General features: G+C 42.3%; 1 protein-coding gene across 2 annotated transcripts in view; it reads right to left on the bottom strand.

Moving 5' to 3' along the window:
- Window positions 1-20197, bottom strand: part of Arhgap20 (Rho GTPase activating protein 20) — an 83388-nt gene that overhangs the window by 20411 nt on the left and 42780 nt on the right. The window contains exons 3-9 of one of the 2 annotated variants that reach the window (XM_021207225.2): window positions 15509-15673; window positions 12335-12484; window positions 8947-8988; window positions 7746-7830; window positions 6779-6856; window positions 4378-4444; window positions 1921-2115 (exon numbers count right to left, since the gene is read on the bottom strand). In XM_021207225.2, coding sequence (XP_021062884.1) covers window positions 1921-2115; window positions 4378-4444; window positions 6779-6856; window positions 7746-7830; window positions 8947-8988; window positions 12335-12484; window positions 15509-15673 — 782 coding nt within the window. Of the gene's footprint in view, window positions 1-1920; window positions 2116-4377; window positions 4445-6778; window positions 6857-7745; window positions 7831-8946; window positions 8989-12334; window positions 12485-14845; window positions 14927-15508; window positions 15674-20197 lie in introns of those variants that run through there. The other variant, XM_029543426.1, reaches the window with a different exon arrangement.

Raw genomic sequence — 20197 nt, 5'->3', positions numbered from 1 at the left:
CCTTGGTCTTGCAAACTTTATATGACCCAGCACAGGGGAATGCCAGGGCCAAGAAGTGGGAGTGGGTGGGTAGGGGAGCAGGGGGAGGGTATAGGGAACTTCCGGGATAGCATTTGAAATGTAAATAAAGAATAAAAAAAAAGACCAAGAGAAAAAAATTCTTACGGGAATTTTTCATTCATCTACTTAAAGGCCCATTAACTTGTTCATTCATCCAGTAAGTATTTACTGAATACTTAGATTCTTCAGACTAGCATCTGGCCTTCTCATTTTAGGGGATAAAATAAGGGTCTTTCCAAAGCAGCACCTCAAAATAACTCAAAAGATGTGCCCAATCAGCCTTGGAACCCCAAACTCAATTTACCGTCATAGGAGAGAGAACGAGGGCTGGTACAGATTTAGTACATTTGCACAGCTGATGTCTGCTCTGACTGCGGTGAGGTGTAACATCTAGGGCCAGGCCATCAGGCACTGGCAGGGTTGGCCTGTGTTTGGAGGTATGCATGAAACAGGTGATTCAGGTTGCCCAGTCAGGATGAATGTCTGTCTGGGGTTGGTCATTAGTGACGATGCCAAGCTGCCCTTCTGCTGTAAGGTTTCTTTAAAGTGCTCAGCAGTCATCTAGAGACGGGACTGTCCTAGGCATGCAGTGAAGTGAGTGGGGAGGAAAGAGAGCTCAAGTTGTCTGCGATAGACATTGTGGTAACTGAAAGGTTCAGGCCATGTATGGATACAGAAGCAGGTAAGCACATGCGGGAGATGTGGTGAGAAAGCGGGAGACTGGGTAGGTGAGGGAAAGGAATACGGAGTAGAACTGGGAGGTGAGAGGAAATATGGGCTTGCAGATGGGATAAGCGTAAGGAGCAAAAGCTTTTGCAACAACAACAGCTACACACTTTTTTTTTAGCCCAATAAAACATCAGAACTTAATGGGATGAACACTGAGTTTGTTAAACACTTAAAGCGGGGGGAAAAACCTTTTTGTATCATGAGTATTCACTACTCTGTCCAAGTTTGGATAACTGAACACACATTTTTCTTAAAGCAGGGTTATTCAGCAATGTGGTTAGAAATGGAGAAAATGAAAAGGAAGTGCTTCATCTGGCACCCAGCTGATGCCAATAATTATCTCTGTGGAGGGAGGGTGGGCATGCCCTCCCTTTAAATCTCACTCCCGGAGTTTGTCTGCAGAAGGCAATGTCACTATCCGCTGGATCAGCTGACCAAGGCAGACTTAGAAGTACAGTATCCATTTCCCATCACCCTTAGACTTTTTTGGTATCCATTTTCTCTTGTTTCTTTATACAGTCTTGCTTCAGACTGAGCTCTTTAGAGCAAGCTTGGGTCAGGGCAAACTATAATGCTCTTCTGTTGAACACCACAGCTGCCATAATACAGCCTTTATTACGGGGTAGCAGTGAGGCAGCTTTGCTCGCAGGGAATTCATGGTAGATCAGTAGGCTAAGGGGAGACCTCGGCAGAAATCATATTAGTCTTCACACAGTTATCAGGACCGGGATCCCTCCCGGTCAGGGCATCATGGTCTTCTGAGATCTAGGATGGACAGGCTCCCTTTTATAACGTGATCATTTAGGGGAACACAGTGGAGTGTACTACCATACAAAGAGGGCACTGACGCACCTGCAGCATCACCCAAACCTTGACTCTGCAGTGGGCATAAGGTTAAAGGGGGAAGGCTGGCGAGAGAAGAAGGGGCAGATTATGGCCTCTTGTTCTGAGTGTAGGTCAGTTAACACCTGCTACTAGTTTACAGAACCATCTTCCAAAATTTCGTTTCCTTCTCTTGGAATTTTGTATTTGCAAGTTCATCTGGGTGGAAGTTGGGTCTTTGCCTTTGTGTCCGGTAATGCAAGCTTTTGCTGAAAGAGGGGGTTCTATGAAGGAGGGGAAGCAACTCACCGCTCAGTTGCTGGGCTGTCGCCAGGCGGGTAGGTTTCAGGATGAACTGGCATTGCATCTCTCTGGGCAGCTGCTCCATGAGGAAAGGCTCTTGGAGCTGGGATGGGCTGGCGGAGTCTTTTGATCCCTGCTGCTGCGTCAGAAGGGCGGTGTCTCGGAGGTGGCTCATTTTAATTCCATAAGGATACTCATGTCCTACAACAAGAAGAAAATCCAAATTTGGACTTCAGGCTGAGCGAGTACCTCCAGCAAGTGCTGCAAACTGGAGCGCACTGTGATTTACACCTGGGGCATCTGGGATAAAGAATTCTTTTGTTCAGTGAGAGATCCATGTGCCCAGTCTGCAGCCGGGGCCTCTGCATACTGCAGGTGGCTCTACCAAATCAGAGAGGTTGTCTCACAGCAGATGAAGGGTAAAAGGAGGAAAAAAAAATCTTCAAAAGATTCCTTAGAGTGACTGTAGACATCGGTTTGTGGGTTGCATAATTGACCTTTTCTAGGTTTGCATCAAGAATATTTAAGAGCTTCTAAAAATAAGGACAAAGAAGCCTGTTTGGTAAAGATTACTCCAACCTAGCAACTTGATTGGTGAGCCCTCGAGCCCCATAGAGCCTTCTTCAACAAAAGTTTGCATTCCTGAATATAAACTTAGTATGTAGGCGTGGTGGCTCATGCCTGAAATATCAACACTTGGGAAACTGAGACAGGAGTATCGCTGTGAGTTTGAGCCCAGTCTGGGTGCCAGCCACACTGAAAGTGAGATAGGACCTAGGCTACAGAGTCCATGTCTCACCCCCGCATCTCTGCGCATTTCCCAAAGATTCACCCTGTTATCTAGCACATCTGTGTAAAAAACATTTGCTTATCGTTGGTTGCAGAATTAGTTGTTCAGCAGCCCTGGGACTGGTTTGTCTGATTTGCTTCTCTGTGGAACTGGCATTCATAGGAAACAATCTAAAGAAAACTGTAGTGGGTACAGGATACAGATAGAGATGTAACAACGGACTGACAAACCAAAGCCTGGACATCTGACCTTAACCCAGTTTCTGTTGGTTAGTTCTCCAGGTAAGTCATAGGTGTCGTTCAGTCCTTTTATCCTGTCACATTGCAGATTTTTAAAGCCAAGACCGCATGATTTCACTTATACTCACTGAATGTAACAGCAAACCCTTCCCTTGCACTTGACACAGGCATAAAAAGCAAATGTGTTACTGACATTTACACACATTACAGAAACCTCTAAAGATTAAGGCAAGAAGGCCCCAAACCAGCATAATTCAAAAGTAACCTTGGAAAAACAATGGCCCGCTAATCCACACCGCTTTGTAAGTGAGAGGGTTTTCATTGCACAGTTTAGAGTTGTGGTTTTCAGTGAAGTTGAAAGTGGCTCTCTGTCTAAGAGTTACTGTCTTAGTTCTAACGTAATAAAATTATTTGACATTTTTAAAAAAATGATATCTTCTTGTTGCTTATTCGCTTTTGCATAAGTGACGTTTAAAACCGAACCTGCCTGAGGAAATTGGCTTTGCCGTCAGCATGGCATGACAGCTTCCTATTTTCTACATGGCAGAATATACAAGCATTTTCTAGAAAAGTTTGTTTTCAATTCAAGATCACTTGAAATACTCAACCATCCCATTGTGACCTCGCACGGGCGCACGCTGCACACATAGCCTCCAACAGGCAGGCAGTGCTCTAAAACTGCTAACTGTTGTTATGGTTACCTTTTGGGGATCTGAAACAGATACCAGAATTTATTTTAATTGCCCCATTTCTGTTACTTACAGAGTGGAATTACTAACCAGTAAATACTTTCAAATAAATAGTGGAAATAAGGTAAGTTAAATTTTACTTCTCACTAATTATTCAGAACAGAGGGAATTTGAATTTCAGGCCAGCCTGGACATTGTTTCCCAGGAAAAAATGGAAAAAAAATCCTGAAAACAAATGGAAATTTTGGCCTGGAGAAATGGTAAAGGGGAATACACACTAGTTGTTAAGCAAGTCAGTGAAGACTCTCAGGAGCCAAAATGCATTAGTGTCATTTCCTTTGTGATGCTAAGGGAATTCTGGGAGAGAGCAGATGTTACATACTCAGGGGTGGGTGACAGTACACCACTGTACCATACACAGTACTCTGTGTACTGAGGCAGCTCTGGCATTAGGGTAGGAGAGACAAGAGGCAACTCAAGACGCTGAAAACCAGATGTGTGCATGGAGCGAGAGGAATTTCAGTGCACACTGCTCTCTCTCATGGAGAAGATACCCCATATCATAAAAGGCCTGGCAAGATCTGCTCGGAAAGTAAAAATACCAGGAGGAGAATGTATATTAGCAGCCTGAGAGAAACGATCCCATCGAGTGGTTCACAGTGAACACCTGATACAGTAACATTTAGGCTTAAGACTGTAGAGCCAAAGCAAGGCGGTGTTACCTTAGACTTTGACAGACACTCACCAATGAGTGGGTACGGTGCCGCTTCCTTTCCAGAATTTACCCACAGTTGGTAATCTCTCTCAGAGCCCTTGAGATAAAAGGATTAAAAATCAAACAAATCTTTCATGTTAGGTACTTGAGTGAGGAGGGTGTTTGGGGCATTTTACACTCTTCAGATTCATGGGTGCATCTGGCTTGAGGTGGGGGTTAATACTTATTCCTACAACCATATTCTATTCAAAACCAGGATCCATTATTGTTGGTCCTCTCATTCCCTCAGCCCCTGTGCTGACTGGGGAATCTGCAAGTGGCATCAGACCTTCCTATCAGTGGCCCACAGAGTGTGACAGTCTAAGAAAGCCCTTCGACAAAGGAAGAATACACTTCCTGGTTCTAGATGGCTGATTCTAACCTCTGAGATTCCTGGACTTAGCATCCAATGTGCCCCCTGCCAGACAACCTTTCTGTCTATGAGACTATAATGTCAAGTCTCGGAGGCCGGTCATTGGCTAGCTCAGTGGGCTCTGAGCAGAATGACTAAGGGGCTTTCTAGAAATGGATAGCTGGTTGAATGGACTTCAGTTTGAACAACTCTAACCAGTCCTGGGGACACAAGGGTTAAGAATTCTCTTACAGAATAGGATCAGTCATGGAAAACAATAAAATTATTAGTAGAATTATAATCTAAGAAAACTAGAAATGCTAACTATGTGGACTTTGCTGAATCCTCCAGGAGGGACACGGCAGAATTCTTCTATGCAGCCGTAATAGAAGCATTTCACTGTCCTGCCTTTAACTTGCAATTAAAAGTCAGGGTCCTGGCTACTGTCATGTCGTATAGATTGTGCCTGGCCACATGAGCATGCACACAAAGATCACTTAGTCCTTACTTTGTCCTTTAGACAGAGAGGAGCAATCTAATAAAAAGCACATTTTAGATAACACTGTCAGATATCTCTTAGCATGGTGTCATCAAATACTCTCAACTTCTTTTTTTATTTTGAACCCGAGCAGATCAGATTTTAAGGAAGCCTAAGAAAATGCATCATGAGGTGGTGGTTCATCACCCTTACCATCCCTAAAACTATGCACTATACTTGTGCAGGTTAGAAATCAATGGAGAAAGCCCCACTTTACTCTGTGTACAAAATTTAATTCTATTTCAATCATATTACTAACTTTTACTTATCAGATTATTTTATCCCAGATTTTGGTTGCCTGGAGTTATTAATGGGCTTAGCAGCACTGGATAAGAGTAAATCTAAATAAACGCAGTATGACGTCTTCAGTCTATCTGGTATACCATAGCCTAGTTTTAAATATTTATCACATTTTTTTTTGTGTGTGCATGCACATGTGCAAGGACACACACACACACACACACACACACACACACACACACACTATAGCAGCATGACAGAATACACGTGGTGTTCAGAGGAAAACTTCCAGGGGTCAGTTCTCTCTTTGTACGCCAAGTGGGTCTTGGGGATGGAACTCCGGTCAGCAGGCTTGGCAGCATGCACCTGTACAGCAGAGCCATCTTGATGGCTCATATTGCAGTGTGTTTAAAAATAACCTCACAGATGTTTTTTTCTTAGTTTCCATTCTTCTGAAGTCTCCCAGTTAATAGGACTCTTTGTGGGGTGCTAGCAGGGAGGCCAAGGGAGAAGCCGTCCAGTTCTCCTCCCTGACCTCAATCTCAATCTTCCAATCATTTCCATCAACATTTCACAAGCTCACCCCGGAAAACAAAGGGTCAGATTAAAAGCGAGACAGCCCGACATAGCAAGCCCAGTAAGGCCCTTCAAATCCATGGCAGAATTCAAAGCTGTGCTTTTAATTACTAATTCTTAAGAGGAACCAGCCACCTTCTTCAGGACTTGAAGCCAGTCAATATTAATGCAAAAGTATACAACAAGCAAAACCTTGAGAACTGGTAATCATTCTTAGATTGAGTCTTAGAATAAGAACAGTATCAGAAGGTCAAGGTTGAACAGAAGGAGGGAGTGGCAGAAGTTAAAACTCTCTCCTGAAACTTTCACCAGATGTTTGTGTGTATATAGGACATGTAATAAAATGCATACTATTACTCTAAAGTTCTACTTTAACCATTTTGGTCTTTGGGTCACAGAGGTGTTAGACAGCACCCGTCCATCATGCTAACATACAAGCTTGCCTGTTTTTTCTGCACTTGGGGGTGGGGGCAAATGTAACTTTGTTATTGGTTGTGCTGTAATGCAAGGGACTGACTGTTCTTACATCTGAAATCCCAGATATTATTTTTGAAACCAAAATATCAAAGTTTAAGGAGTATCTAGGTGGCAGAGGCAAAGAAATCACATTCAAGGTTCAAGGTCAACCTGGGTTGCACAGTAGGACCACATGTCAAAAAGAAGACAACAGAGGAGAGGTAACTCACAGTTATCCCTAACATTTGCAGTGACATGTTGATAACTTCACTCGCTGTGTCTGAATTCATTACTGTTATAGTTTTAAACTGTAGGGAGAGAAATAAGAAAAACATAGCCATAAATGAAGAGTTCACCATTTTTAAGCAAGCAGAAACACAGTAGATTTTTGTCTGTTTTGTCTTAGTTTCTTCTATTTTACTGAAGGAAATAGGTAGTTTCATTAGCCCAAAATTTTGAGTATTCTCTTCAAGCAGTAAGGTCTGGCTTTTAGAAGTTGGTCAGAATATTTAACTTTTTAAAAGCAAATTAAAACAGAATTCTCATGAACTACATTTGCGCTCACACGGTGACTGTTACGCAGAGCTGCTGTGATGAGAAGACACCTTCCCATCTTGTTCATGGTTGATAACAAGCTCAGCTCTTGGGCTACAATTTCAGCCAATAAAGACCCCATACCTGGGGCTAAAGGCTGAATGTTTACCATAGGAACATGGCCATTCCTAGATGTCATATCATTCAGATCCATTCCTTGATCTCAGGGATTTCATTCATAAGAACTCAAAGAATGAAAACATTTTCAAAACCACCCAACCGAAGAACTGGCAAGTTGGGAAGAGCTGATGAACACTAACAGCCAATTCCCCACTGTGGCTTCACCGCAAGAGTCTGCAGTTGTTCCTGAAAGGCCCCAGACAAATATTCATGCCCCGAGAAGAGATTTCTGACCAGCAATGTTCTATCCAGGGCTACATGTGAAATACTGCAGGAATTTCCCTTATTCCATTCTCTCCAGAATTTGGTTTTCATGCATTTAAAGATACATATAGATGCACATCCCCACCATGGTACCTCTAAATGCCTGCCTTCTGTAGGACACACATAGTCTGTCAGCCTGCCTGTCTCCTTTTTCATCCACAATGTTTTCCCTCTTATGCAGGGACCTTGGATTTAGTTTTCTTGCTTAGAAACACTTACATAGGCACAGTTCCCAATGTCCTTGGCGAAGATTTTGAGGGGGATGCTCTTCGGGTAGTCCTTCTCCTTTTCTAGAGCGATGTATCTAATCAAATGTGACAACAACCGAAAACAACACTGAGTCAAAAGAGATTCACTAATAGCTCATTAAAAAAAAAAACAAAACCACCTATCTTGATAACATTGTCAATATACTTATGTTTTCTAGTTTTTCTTTTTTTAAGGATACAGGCAAGACTCAGCACAATCAGATTATAGAAAAGAGAAAAAAAATTGACATTAGGCATGGAACCTGCCAAAGGATGGGATATCCATGCCAACTGATGTTGGAGGAGGGACCAGGTGAAGGGACCTATGAGTGATGGTTTATTCTCAGAGCCTTCCTGTGAACAGGACTTCCACCTTGCTGGTGAGTACCTGACCACACACTATACTGTGAAATGAACTCACTCCCATTTAGCTGTTTGGCACGGTGTAAATCTTGATTATCCATGGGATGGGAAGAGGAGAGGAAAGAAAAGAGGGAAGAACTCTGCCTGTAAGTGGTAAGCCTATGTTGACTGCTTTATTCAGTACAGGTAATGGTAGGGATCGTAACCCTACATTGAGGTGCTCTGAATAAATCCTTGCACTTATGGGGACTTGAAATGCTCTATGAAGAAGAGACTAGCTCATAGCTTGGAGACATCATGGGGACTTGAAATGCTCTATGAAGAAGTGACTAGCTCATAGCTTGGAGACATCAGACAGAGAACACACTGGTAGTTCCTTTCGTTCTAATGGGATCTAATCAGACCCCAGTGTTCTCCTTCCTAGAAAGAAGTACTTGGAATGAGGGAATACTATTTACACTATGTTCTAGCTGGTGTACAATCTGAACCGTGTGTGTGTGTGTGTGTGTGTGTGTGTGTGTGTGTGTTTCATTTTTTGAGACAGGGTTTCTCTGTATAGCCCTGGCTATCCTGGAAGTCACTTTGTAGACCAGGCTGGCCTTGAACTCAGAAATCTGCCTGCCTCTGCCTCCCAAGTGCTGGGATTAAAGGTGTGTGCCACTATGCCCGGCTTGTAGGTTATTTTTAGCAGGCAAATGTCAGTTTCCATTCAAGAGGAAAGGTGCACCCCTGGGGCATATTTGGCAGTAACTTGTTTGGTTTAACCACAGGTTAGTGACAACATCAAAACTGTGTGAACGGAAACATACCTCTGAAGGAGGGACAGCCATTTGTCCTTTTGTTCTGGAGAACTGCAATCAGAGAAAATGGAAGAGGGAAAAGAAAAGCCAAATGAAATATTAATGCCAACATTTTAAAGCCCGCCACTTCAGGTGACTAGACCAACAGCCTGCTGTTACGAATGTAGCTGTGCACGTACGGCTCGGGCTTCGCATCGCTGCAGGCCCCGGGAATGATCACACAGTCCAGGATCACTTTATTCAACCCACTCAGGTGGACCAGAGGCAGGTTGTTTTTAACGTGTTACTGCTCGCTCACCAGTGGCGTTAGGTCACGGGGGAGGGAGGTCCCTTGGTGGAAAGAGTATCTGATTTGGAAATGACACAACAGCAGGCACACAAGCGAGAGCAGTTTCTATACTTGAGAAGCTGGGTTAATTATTCTCTCCAAGTGCTCCTTTTCAGCTTAAATTGTCATTCATAAAAACACAACGTATGCTTAACATTGAGATGAAAGCAAGTTTTGGCGGATGGGCAGAAATGCCTTGGCCCAGTCTATTGTCAGGAAAGGAACCTATTTTTTTTTTCCATCTCATAAACACAAGGCAAAACAGCAGTAATTTAGTAGATTTGCTCAAAGCAAATTTATTTTAATTGCTAAAACATTTTGATTAATATGGATGTATGTGCAATTAAATACTATGTTTCTACTGCCACTGCTGATGATTAAACATTCATCTAATTTCTTCTTATATGATCCTGCCCATCACAAACCTTAAAAATAATTTCTCATCTCTAGATAATATTTAATACATATTTGTAATTTGTTGTAATTCATTGCTTAACTGTCTTCAAACAATCTTTCAGGGTTGTTAGTCAGAAAGTATATTTATGCATTATTGGAACATAAAATTTTCATAGCTCTTCCTTGCCATCTTTCTTACAGTTTTTTGGTTTAAAAACTTTATGTGTGTACGTTTGTGTGACTATATGGCACATGTGTGTGGGAGACCAGAGAGGCTGGAAGAGAGCATTGGGCTGTCTGGGACTAGAGTTAGAGGCAGTTGTGAGCCATCTGACACGGGTGTTGGAACCTGAAAGAGCGGCACGTATTCCTAACCACTGAGCCATCTCTCCAGCCCCTTCCTTTGTGTATACCTCCCCCAAGAGATTATCTAGACTCAGTTATACAGACTATTGATTTAGAAAAAAAGTTCTAGCACCCATATTATGAAGTTAAAAGCCCCCTTGTACCCCATTTCTGGCCTTCATTCTCAGGATCCCGCTTCTCAGTGGCACAGGATGGGTGTCCCCACTTTGGGCAATTTGTGTAAATGTTACAATAAGGTGTGAACTACTTTGTGTGTCTTCTTTCATGCCCAATACCTGTGGCTGGCTGTACTTAGCTTAATTCCACGGAGATGGTGAGGTTTTGTGACTTTTAGTTACTTGGCCCTACAACAAGCAAGAGCCTTAAAAAAAGCAGGAACCCACTGGGTGCTGGTGGCTTCATTAAAGAGTTAATGCCTCTCCTGATTCTCCTGGCTCTCCAGAACCCCCAGGTAGTTGCTGTTCCTGCTCTGCTCTGAGTTTTAAGCCTTTATCTACAGGGCAGCCCAGTGTTAAGACTGCATTGGTTTTTTTTTTTTTTTTTTTTTTTTTTTTTTTTTTTTTGGTTTTTCAAGACAGGGTCTCTCTGTATAGCTCTCTCTCTCTCTCTCTTTTTTTTTTTTTTTTTTTTTTTTTTTTTATACTACAGGCAGACTTCAATAATTTATTTTTTGAAAGATACTTAACTTGGAAAAATTGTTTCCCAAAAAGTTATACAGAAGACAGTAAATTCCTGAGATTTGCCAGCCAGTTGCTTATCACAGTCACAAGGCAGACCCCAGCTGTTAAAACCAGGAACTGCTGCCATTTACCAATAACCAAAACAGGGCCACACATGGCCTTTAGGGACTGTGTCTCCTTAGGGAAGGTCTATAGTAATTTCTTAGTCTATGTTTTCCTTCTGCAGATTTGAGGAGGAGTGGCTAGGGAGTCTGGGCTTTCCCAGGATTTGACAGATGTTTATGATTATGTGTGTGTGTGTGTGTGTGTGTGTGTGTGTGTNTGTGTGTGTGTGTGTATATATATATGTGTGTGTGTATATATATATATATATATATATATATATATATATATATATATAATTTATTTATTGTTGGAAGGAATGTGAATAAATACTACAGAAATGGATTGCTCTTATCAACATATACTGAGACATACATGGCATTTGTATGACATTCCTGGGGATATTAACCTTCATCGAGTGGTTAAAGAACCATGCTTTGCCCATGCAAAATGGTCCCATATTTCATCTCTCTTAATAAGGGTGGAGATTCTTGGTAACACATGGCCACCCCCATGTGTGGGAATGCTTCCTTCTACCAAGCTGGTTAAACATTGGGAATGGATGTTATCTTCAGAGATCTGTCACGGACAGGAAGAGATACAGAAAATGAAATGAACGTGCTTATTCTGAATAGGTCCTGCATCAGGTCCTCAGTGCACGGCAAGGCACGGCCTGATGGGCCTGCTCCTGATTTACAGAAGCAAACAGTTTGGGAAGGTTTAGCGGTCTAGCTCCAAAATGATGCCTGGAGTAGGTTGGTGCTTCCTGTGCAAGTGATGAACACTAGAATCTTTAAAGGGAAAATCAATACTGGAGTTGGTGTACAGTCGTTCAAAAATCACAGAGCCAGGCCATCAAATAACCATGTTGGACTGAAAGACACACTCTGTAGTCACACATTTTGTAAACACACACAGCCTTGGAATTAGTCTTAGGAAACTAATTAAACACACTTTAAAACAATAAATATGTTTCTGATTAGCATATCTCTATAGATAGCAAAGCAGAACTTAGCATACAAAGTACTTTGACACGTCATCTGTGTAACAAAAAACCTGTTTTTTTTTTTTTTTGAGAGTAAACAAGTTATTCAAACATTATTCAAAATGATCCAATATTTAAACTTAACTGTGCTGGTTTATTAACAGTGAAGGGCCTTTTTCGTGGTTCAAAAGACTGATCAACTTAAAGTCTCAATATTTCAAACAAACCCCTAGCCATTAAGAATGGAGGGTTCCCGGATGGACTACTCAATTCTACTTCCACAACCTCATAAATTATTACTTTCTTACCCCAATATTTCTAATCCCCAATATTTATCACTAATTTTTACGTATTTTAATCAAATAGTCTTCAGATGAAAAGTCAGCCAGTTGAAGGTTCCTATGGGCAAAGGAAGAATTAATGCATAATCACATTTTCCTTAAACATTAGGCATGAAATGGGCAAAACCACATCTCTTTGTCCTAGACATTGTTAACAGTAGCTGACCCTGGTAAACCTAGGACAAGCCGCGGCTCTTACCTGAATGTGGCCACAAAGTTCACAGTGGGCCAGCCCAGGACAAAGGACTTCAGAGCGTTCGTGTTGCCTTCTCCCACTTCATCCACACAGCTAGCTGTCCACATGTCGGTTAGTCTTATTTTATTCTTTATCTTAAAATTGTTGTTATATCTAGCAAGACAGAAACCAAAACAGGTGCTCTTGTTATTTTGTTTCTTGAGTTTTATAGGAGGTTCTGTGTTTGTCCTGCGAGGGCAGTTTCTACCCATTGTGGGCAAAGAAAGTCTTATTGTTCCCTGTCTCCAGTTCCTGAGTCAGCAGACTGTAGCGTGGATGGTTATCCAGGCCTTTGAAACATTTGGGAAGGATTGCTTCTCATGCCTGCATCAGCGGCAGAGACTATCTACAAACTGCCCTTTTCCATAGGTGGAGTACTATGCTGGGATCAACACCCAACTTAAATTTATTTTTGTGACAACATACCAGTAATTTGCTTATTTTCAAAATTACTCCAACATATATACATAAAGCATGCTTTATAAAATGTTAAGTACTTCCATGTTAGGAGTTAAGAGAAATTGATAATAAGCTTTCAATAGAATGGTTGTTAAGACTTTGGGGTTTCAGAAACACAGATTACCTTAAATTTCACTTCTTAAGTGTTCCTCCCCCCCCCCCCACCACCCCCCCCCACCAATCATTTTCTAGCATATTCTTGCAAACACTGGAACCTAAACTAGAGAACAGCAGCAGCAAAGCAGACAGAAGCAGAGTGGGGGCTGACAGGGCTAGCAGTCAGCTCTGGGGACAGAGGTACTGAGCTTTTTAGTGGGCTGTGACTGTGTCTGGCAACTTCGTCCTAATCGTCCTCAGACCCTTGACATGGAGGCACAACGTATTTTAACCTAAACGATATATTTAATACTCATGGTAGTTGTGAGACATAAGTAGTCAGAGGGCAGTGGGGACTATGAAGGGGATGCCCAGGGAAATGGCGCTCCTAGCATTCAGAACCATTTGGGAACATAAAAGCTGCAATGAAATCAAAGCTACAGCATGCGGACAGGAGTTCCCCAAAGCCGGCTACTACAGAGGTTATAAAGCTCAAGTGAGATTTACAGTGGTCCTTCAAGGACTTCGAAGGAGTGATGCGAAAGGAAACTAAATACTAAGGGCTGCACTTGGTTATTTCAGCAAATGAAGTCATCCGGCTACCACCCTGTCCCTCCCCCAAAGGTGAAGAGTGATGGAGTAGCCATAGGTTTCACACAGCAGGGAGTTCACATAGAGGCTCAGCCACTTACTAACTTAACAATACCGGAGTATCACTTCAATTTCTATTTTTACAACAAGGGATAGAATATTCAACTCAAGGGTTCTGAAAGGTAAAGCCTTCGGATTAATTACTAATAGGTCCTATCAAATGTTTCGCTCTTACCACCACAAGTACACCTCTTGGATTAAAGTTACTCTTGCCAAATTAATACCTAGCTTGGCCCAAGTCTTATTTTTATGACGCACCTTGACTTAGTGTAGTGTTAACCAGCGTTTACTTTTCTCTAGTGACTGAAAAAAATCGCTTTGCAGAGATGAATCTGTTAAAGGAGTCTGGCCCTTGTTGGTGTTCTGTAAATAGCAAGGAAGCAGAATGGAGCAAGCTCTGCAGCCACAGCCTTTATGTTAGCTGTCCTGACAGCTAGTGTTGACAGGAAGAGAATCTTCTTGGGTACCCCTAAGGTGTAAACCCAGCAACCCCAATAAGTCTATAGCTGCCATTTCCCCCAGGCAAAAAAAAAAACAACTCATTGTCTCCTCCCAGGGCCACTACAGCAACCTCTTGTCTGTCACCTTGTTTCCACTCTCTTGATTTTCCTACAGCCAGCTCTTTATGATGAATAAATATTTCAAAAATATGTATCACACGATGGCGCTCCTCAATTGAATCTAAAAACTGATCTCAAACTCTAGTGTAGCTTAGTGATTCCAGCCTTCCAGAGGGCCCCTCACCCCAGTACTCTCTCTGCTTCCTGATACACTACTGTGAATAGTGTATTTTATACCATGCCCAGGTTGGTCTGTGTAGCCAATAGCACAGGTCAGACATGTTGGTGTTAACAGAAAGACTTTTCAGTGTGAAGGAGGCAGGTACCATGTTGTGAGATAGACTGCTGGAGGAGAGCAAACGAGGGGAAATGAACGTCTCTGGCCAATAGCCCGGGAGAAACTCACGCTGCTAGCTTGCCAGTGAATCTTCCAGTCAAGCCTCAGGTTCTGGAGGGCCACTGGGCCAGACCTACCCTTTTAAATACTCTCGAGTCCTGATTCAAACTGAGCGAAATGCTGGGAGTTTTAAGCAGCTATGTTTCAGAGTTCATCCTCTCAAGGTCTTTAAAGATTAGCTGCTTTTCATCCTTTAATAATTCTTTACCCCAACTATGTACACAACACACCCCCTTATCTTCTACTTCCTACTCTAGCACCTAAGTTTTGCACTGAGTGTCGGGCGCTATCATCAACTCTTCACACACATACAAGGATGCAAGCTCTCACATCCCTTCCCATAAGGGTAGAGGCTTCAGAGGAGCAGGGATGAGAGACCCATCACATTCTTCACTGTCCCTCCTGTGGAACAAACAGGAACCTAAATTAACACTCTAATAAAGAACTTTAAAAAAAAAAAAACAAGCTCCCCATTTAAGATATTAGCAATATGATCTTCACATATGCCCCAGTACAGGGGAACACCAAGGCCAGGAAGCGGGAGTGGGTAGGTTGGGGAGCAGGGTGGGGGTAGGGTATAGGGGACTTTCGGGATAGCATTTGAAATGTAAATGAAGAAAATATCTAAAGAAAAAGATATTAGCTATATGTGCTGGAGAATTAGCTCAGTAGTTAAGAATGCTGGCTGCTCTTCCTGAGACCAGCTTCAGTTCCCAGCACCAACATGTTGGCTCACAACCATCTATAACTCCGGTTAGGGGTGTGGGGTGGTGGTGTCTGACGCCATCTCCCGGCTTTTGTGGGCACTGCATGCACATGGCAAAAACAAACAAAAAACCCCCATATACATACAAGCATAAAGCCTTTACAAAGATACTAGCCCCTTGATGGAGGCCAGACCAAGTAGAGAAGGTGGTCCCCGTTAGAAGAAATTGGCTTTCAAACAATTACTTGCGGCATATGCGGCCTACTTACTTGATTTTGGCTGAGACGAACAGATCGTTGAATAGGAAAAGATGCCTCTCCTGCCTCTGCAGGCCTCTCTTGAGTTCCACCGGCCCATCAATCAGCAGAGTTCGGCTGGAGCACATGAATGATGACAGGAATGCACACGTGTCGATGCCGGCAGAATGGCTGTCTCTGAAAGAGAGCACATGTAGCAAGGCCGTCGGTCAGACGCACGTCCTCAGGACAGAGGATTCTACAGTCGAGGCTGACGGTGGTTTATGAATGTGGAACCAAGGGCTGTTTTCTTTTTCTATTTCTCTTAAAGCAGCGGCTCAGTATCTTTTCTGGTCTCACTGCTGATTCTGCAGACAGCAGCGTCTTAGAACTTCATCATGAGAAAAAAAAAATCTTAAAATTGAAAATAGCTTCCTAATAAATACCCGTACAATTGAACTAGACATTGGCATTAATGTTTGATCGCACTGGTTCCTCACATCCCTAATCCAACTGTCTTTTCTAGGATTCATTAACTCATTTCCTTTTTGGCATTTCAGTCTTAACTGCTTTGGACCATGTATGTTCATTAACCAGAGCGCAATGTTTACTTAACAGTTGGCTCATAATTAAAACGTATGCAACAATGAAATGCACAAGGCCAAATTGTCAGTGCATATACCCTAAGTTTTGACAAACGCAAATCTCAACTCCTAAACCAAGATACTGACAATTATTCCAAAAAACGCCATCTTTCTCTGTCACTATATGGGGCCATGTGCAGGTCGCTGCGTGGATTACCCTCCACAGGTCGAGACTGATGCTGAATTCAAGTTTTATACACCAATGATGTCAAAATTATCCCACACAAGCACATTTGAGCCTTTGTTAGCCTGCCTGCTCTGCATAGCCAGCATTGGCCAATGAAGAGTCTTTTGTTATGTGAGCCCAGGTGGTAGAACTCTTTTTCCCTCTGCCACATTCTCAGCAACTGCACCTGCAGCCCAGATGAGCCCCCTCCCACATCCTCTTTAGGAGTTCCCTCTGGATGGCACCTCCTTGCCATGAGCCAGTCTCAGGTGGTGAGGACATCTCCACAGCCCTCAGACTGCAGAATCAACCACAGATAACAGCTTGAATGGCCAGGCGTCCTGTCTGGGCTACAGTTAGTTCTATGCTTTGGTTCAAACATTTATTTCTAAAACTTAGAAATTCAGGACAAGAGCCACTAACTCAGGAGCTATCATTATTTGCTTGAAGTTAGCTTGGGCCAAGGGTTAATGTAGGTGGTTAAAAAAAAAAAAAAAAAGTTTACCTTTGAAAGCAAAGGATTTCCACACATAATAAAACCTTTACCTCATAGTTAATATACCCTCAAATAGTATTTGGTGGTAGTGTTGGGAAGAATCCCTCCCCTCAAAAAAATTAGATTTTATTTTTATTTTCAAATTTAGAACGTGCAAGTCTACTATCTGTAATTTTAAACATTTTTATGTATGACAAGAAATGCTTCAAGACCTTAGAGCAAGCTGAGCCTTGATTTAAAAAAAAATACATGTTACAGTACATCTGAAGAAAATCAAAATCACTTGGCACTCACATACTTAAAAACTTTAAGAGGACACACACATAGCTTTGGCATTTTTAAAAACTAGCATCTTGGTGTTTTTTTCTACTTAAATACAACGATGAAGTATTTATTTTTATTCTGAGTGCGACAGAGGTGTGATTATTCTTGTCTCTTATAGGAACGGGAGGAGGGTAAGATCATAGCCTTCTATTTAACTTTTCGTACAACCTAAATAAGATCTACAGGTCATAATTAACAGAGCTCTAAACTGATTTAACAAGTACTGCAGACTATAAAAATTAACCTGCCACTTCTGCATGAACATACCATTTTAAAGATTTTATGACACTATTTCTGAATGGCAAAGAGAATTTTAAGACCTAGTTGTTACTAAAACCAAGTAACTTCCTGGAATCCTGGGGTAGTGATATTCCCTAATACTTTCTAGTTGGGCTTACGCTGAAGCTCAAGTTGAGTTTTAGATAAAGCTTGAGCGCAATAGTTGCTTCATAGGAAATCACAAAGTAGTGGTTGGGGAGATGACTCAGTAGGGAGGGGGGTTGGGGTGCAAATGTGAGCATCTGAGTTTGAATCTCCAGAACCCAAGGAAAGCTGGGTGTGGTAGAGCAGTCTGTGTTACCAGGACTGGCACAGTGAGATGGGAGCGGAGACTGGGGGCCCCAGATGCTGACTGGCCCAATAGTCTGGTGTGTGCACTGCTGAGGCTAGCAATAAAGCCTGTCTCAGGGTAGAGGACTGACATCTGGGGTTGTCCTCTGACCGCCACTGATACAATGCTGTATCATCTGTTCACTGCTGACCCCACACCCCCAACACAAAGCATTACAAAGTAAAATAGACAAAACTTCTCAACTCTTCTTGGGAAAAACCTATGTTAATAAGTGATAAGATGCTAAGTAGGATTCATACAACCTCAAGTCCTTGTACATTACCTAGTACGCAATTACCTTTCAATAATTATTGAAAACAATGTACTTCCTCAAAATATCCCAACTCACAACCCATTCCAAATGTCCTATCTTCTATGACGGCGTTCTCTTAAACGAGTCTTTGCCTGTCATGTCTTTTATGATGAACACTCAATCCTCTGCTTCCTTACTATTCTCCTGTGAATAATAGCATGCAATGCATATAATAGTGCTACACTTTGCTTTGCTGGGTACAGATTCATTCATGGGAGATAGATCTGGTTGTGTCCCTGACCTCAAAAAGTAGGCAATCCAATAGAGGAATCTGTCAAAGAAAACAAAGAGAAACCCGTGACATGTCAGAGATGCAGGGTACTGAGACCCAGCAAAGCTACGAGCCTGGGTGGGTTAGCACAGTTTCTTGTAGGACCCAAAGTCTTAAAGGATGGGCAGACAGATCAATAAACACACAAGGGCACTCTTAAGGAAATGTGTCCTAGGAAGAGCGATGTTCGGAGGGGTTGGACTACAGGACTAGCGAAGGATATTTCCCTGTGTTATAAGAACCTCATTTAGACTTTACCCCAAAGCACTGGAGGCTTTTAGGTAGGATGCTGTGTTTGTAACATACTGAAGGGAACAGAGTAGGGTAACTCAGGGAGAGGAAAACCACTAGGAAGTTGTCACAGTAAACTTAGGCAAGAATTCAGGACATTCAACAGTGAGGAAGAAAAGGACAGAGGAAAACACATTTAGAATTATTAAAATACACACTACTAAAATTGTAATTAGCTGTGGTGCTAAAATTAAAATAAAATGGACAAGAATGTAAGCCTTACTCAATTTTTCTTTTATTCTTGTATGCCTTGCTGGGCATTGAACTTAGGGCCTTGTGGATTCGAGGCAAGTGCTCTGCTACTGACCCATGTCCCCTGCCATCTGTTTTCTCTTTATTTTAAGGCAGCCCCACCAAACTCCCCACAATGGCCTTGAATTTATTCTGTCATCCAGACAGGCCTTGGGTGTGTCATGACTCACAATCATATTTTGTTGGGGCCACACAGAGGCAGCCACAATTTTGCACAAACATTTGGGCCAGAGACAGTAACAATTTTGCACACAGCTTGTCACTTTACTTCTATGTCTACTGTACTTCTGCCCAGCCCACCCAATACTTAAACCAGTGATTTTTGTTTAACTATTGCTGTTTTTAAAGGCTCATCTAATTTTGAATTCTGTCAAAAATTATATCAAATACCCATAGATTTTTTTCATATTTGTGTGCATGTGTGTGTGCAAGATATATAGAGTATATATGATATGTGGAAGATAGAAGTCAAACTCAGTGTTTCTTGGGAGATGCCCACTGGTGTTTTGTTTTGTTGTTGTTGTTTTTGTTGAGACAGGGTCTCACACTGGGGACTGGGCTCACCATGACCTGGGAGCCCACCCATCAATCAGCCTGTCTGGCCAGCAAGCTCTAGAATCCTATGTATACATTTCCAGTGCTGGGATTCCAAGCATGCGACATCATGCCCAGTCTTTTACAGTGGTGCTGAGGACCAGACTAAGGTCCTCACTGCTGTGTGTCGAACTCTTTACTGACTGAGATCTTTCTATCGCCTTTGCATTTTACTCACTTAAAAATGTAAAATTCATTAGCACAATATGCATAACGAGCAACCATTATCACTATCTAGTTATTGAAGACATATCACTCATAAAGGAAAGTCTGCAGGTCTTTAAGCTCCTCATCAGGCCTGCCCCCTGCCCCTCATGGATCTGCCTACTTTGCATACATCATACTGGACTGTATATGTTCTCGTCTGTCTCCCTGCTTTAGGCTAGTATAAGAGTTTCAAGGTTCATTCTGTAGTTTGTCTCAATGCTTTTATTGCTACTACACGTGACACTGTATGGATATACTTCTGAAGTCATTAGCTGAGGGGTACACTTTGGGTGTTTGAACATTGTGACTACTGTGACCAATGTCTGTTCTCAGTGCTGAGTATACTGAAGACCAGAAGCACTGGATTACATGGCAATTCCATATATAACGTACCGAAGAACCACTAGACTTCACCATAGTCAACTTCTCACTCTATACCCCACCAGTGATGGATAACAGGCCCTCTTCTGCTTATATTTTAAGGGTATTCTAACTCGAACACACACACAGAGAGAGGAGGGAGGGAGGGAGGGAGGGAGGGAGAGGGAGGGAGG

Source organism: Mus pahari, chromosome 10 (assembly GCF_900095145.1).
Source record: "Mus pahari chromosome 10, PAHARI_EIJ_v1.1, whole genome shotgun sequence".
Lineage (NCBI taxonomy): Eukaryota > Metazoa > Chordata > Mammalia > Rodentia > Muridae > Mus > Mus pahari.
Note: the sequence above shows the minus strand (reverse complement) of the source record. Positions and strands in the feature narration are given on the sequence as shown.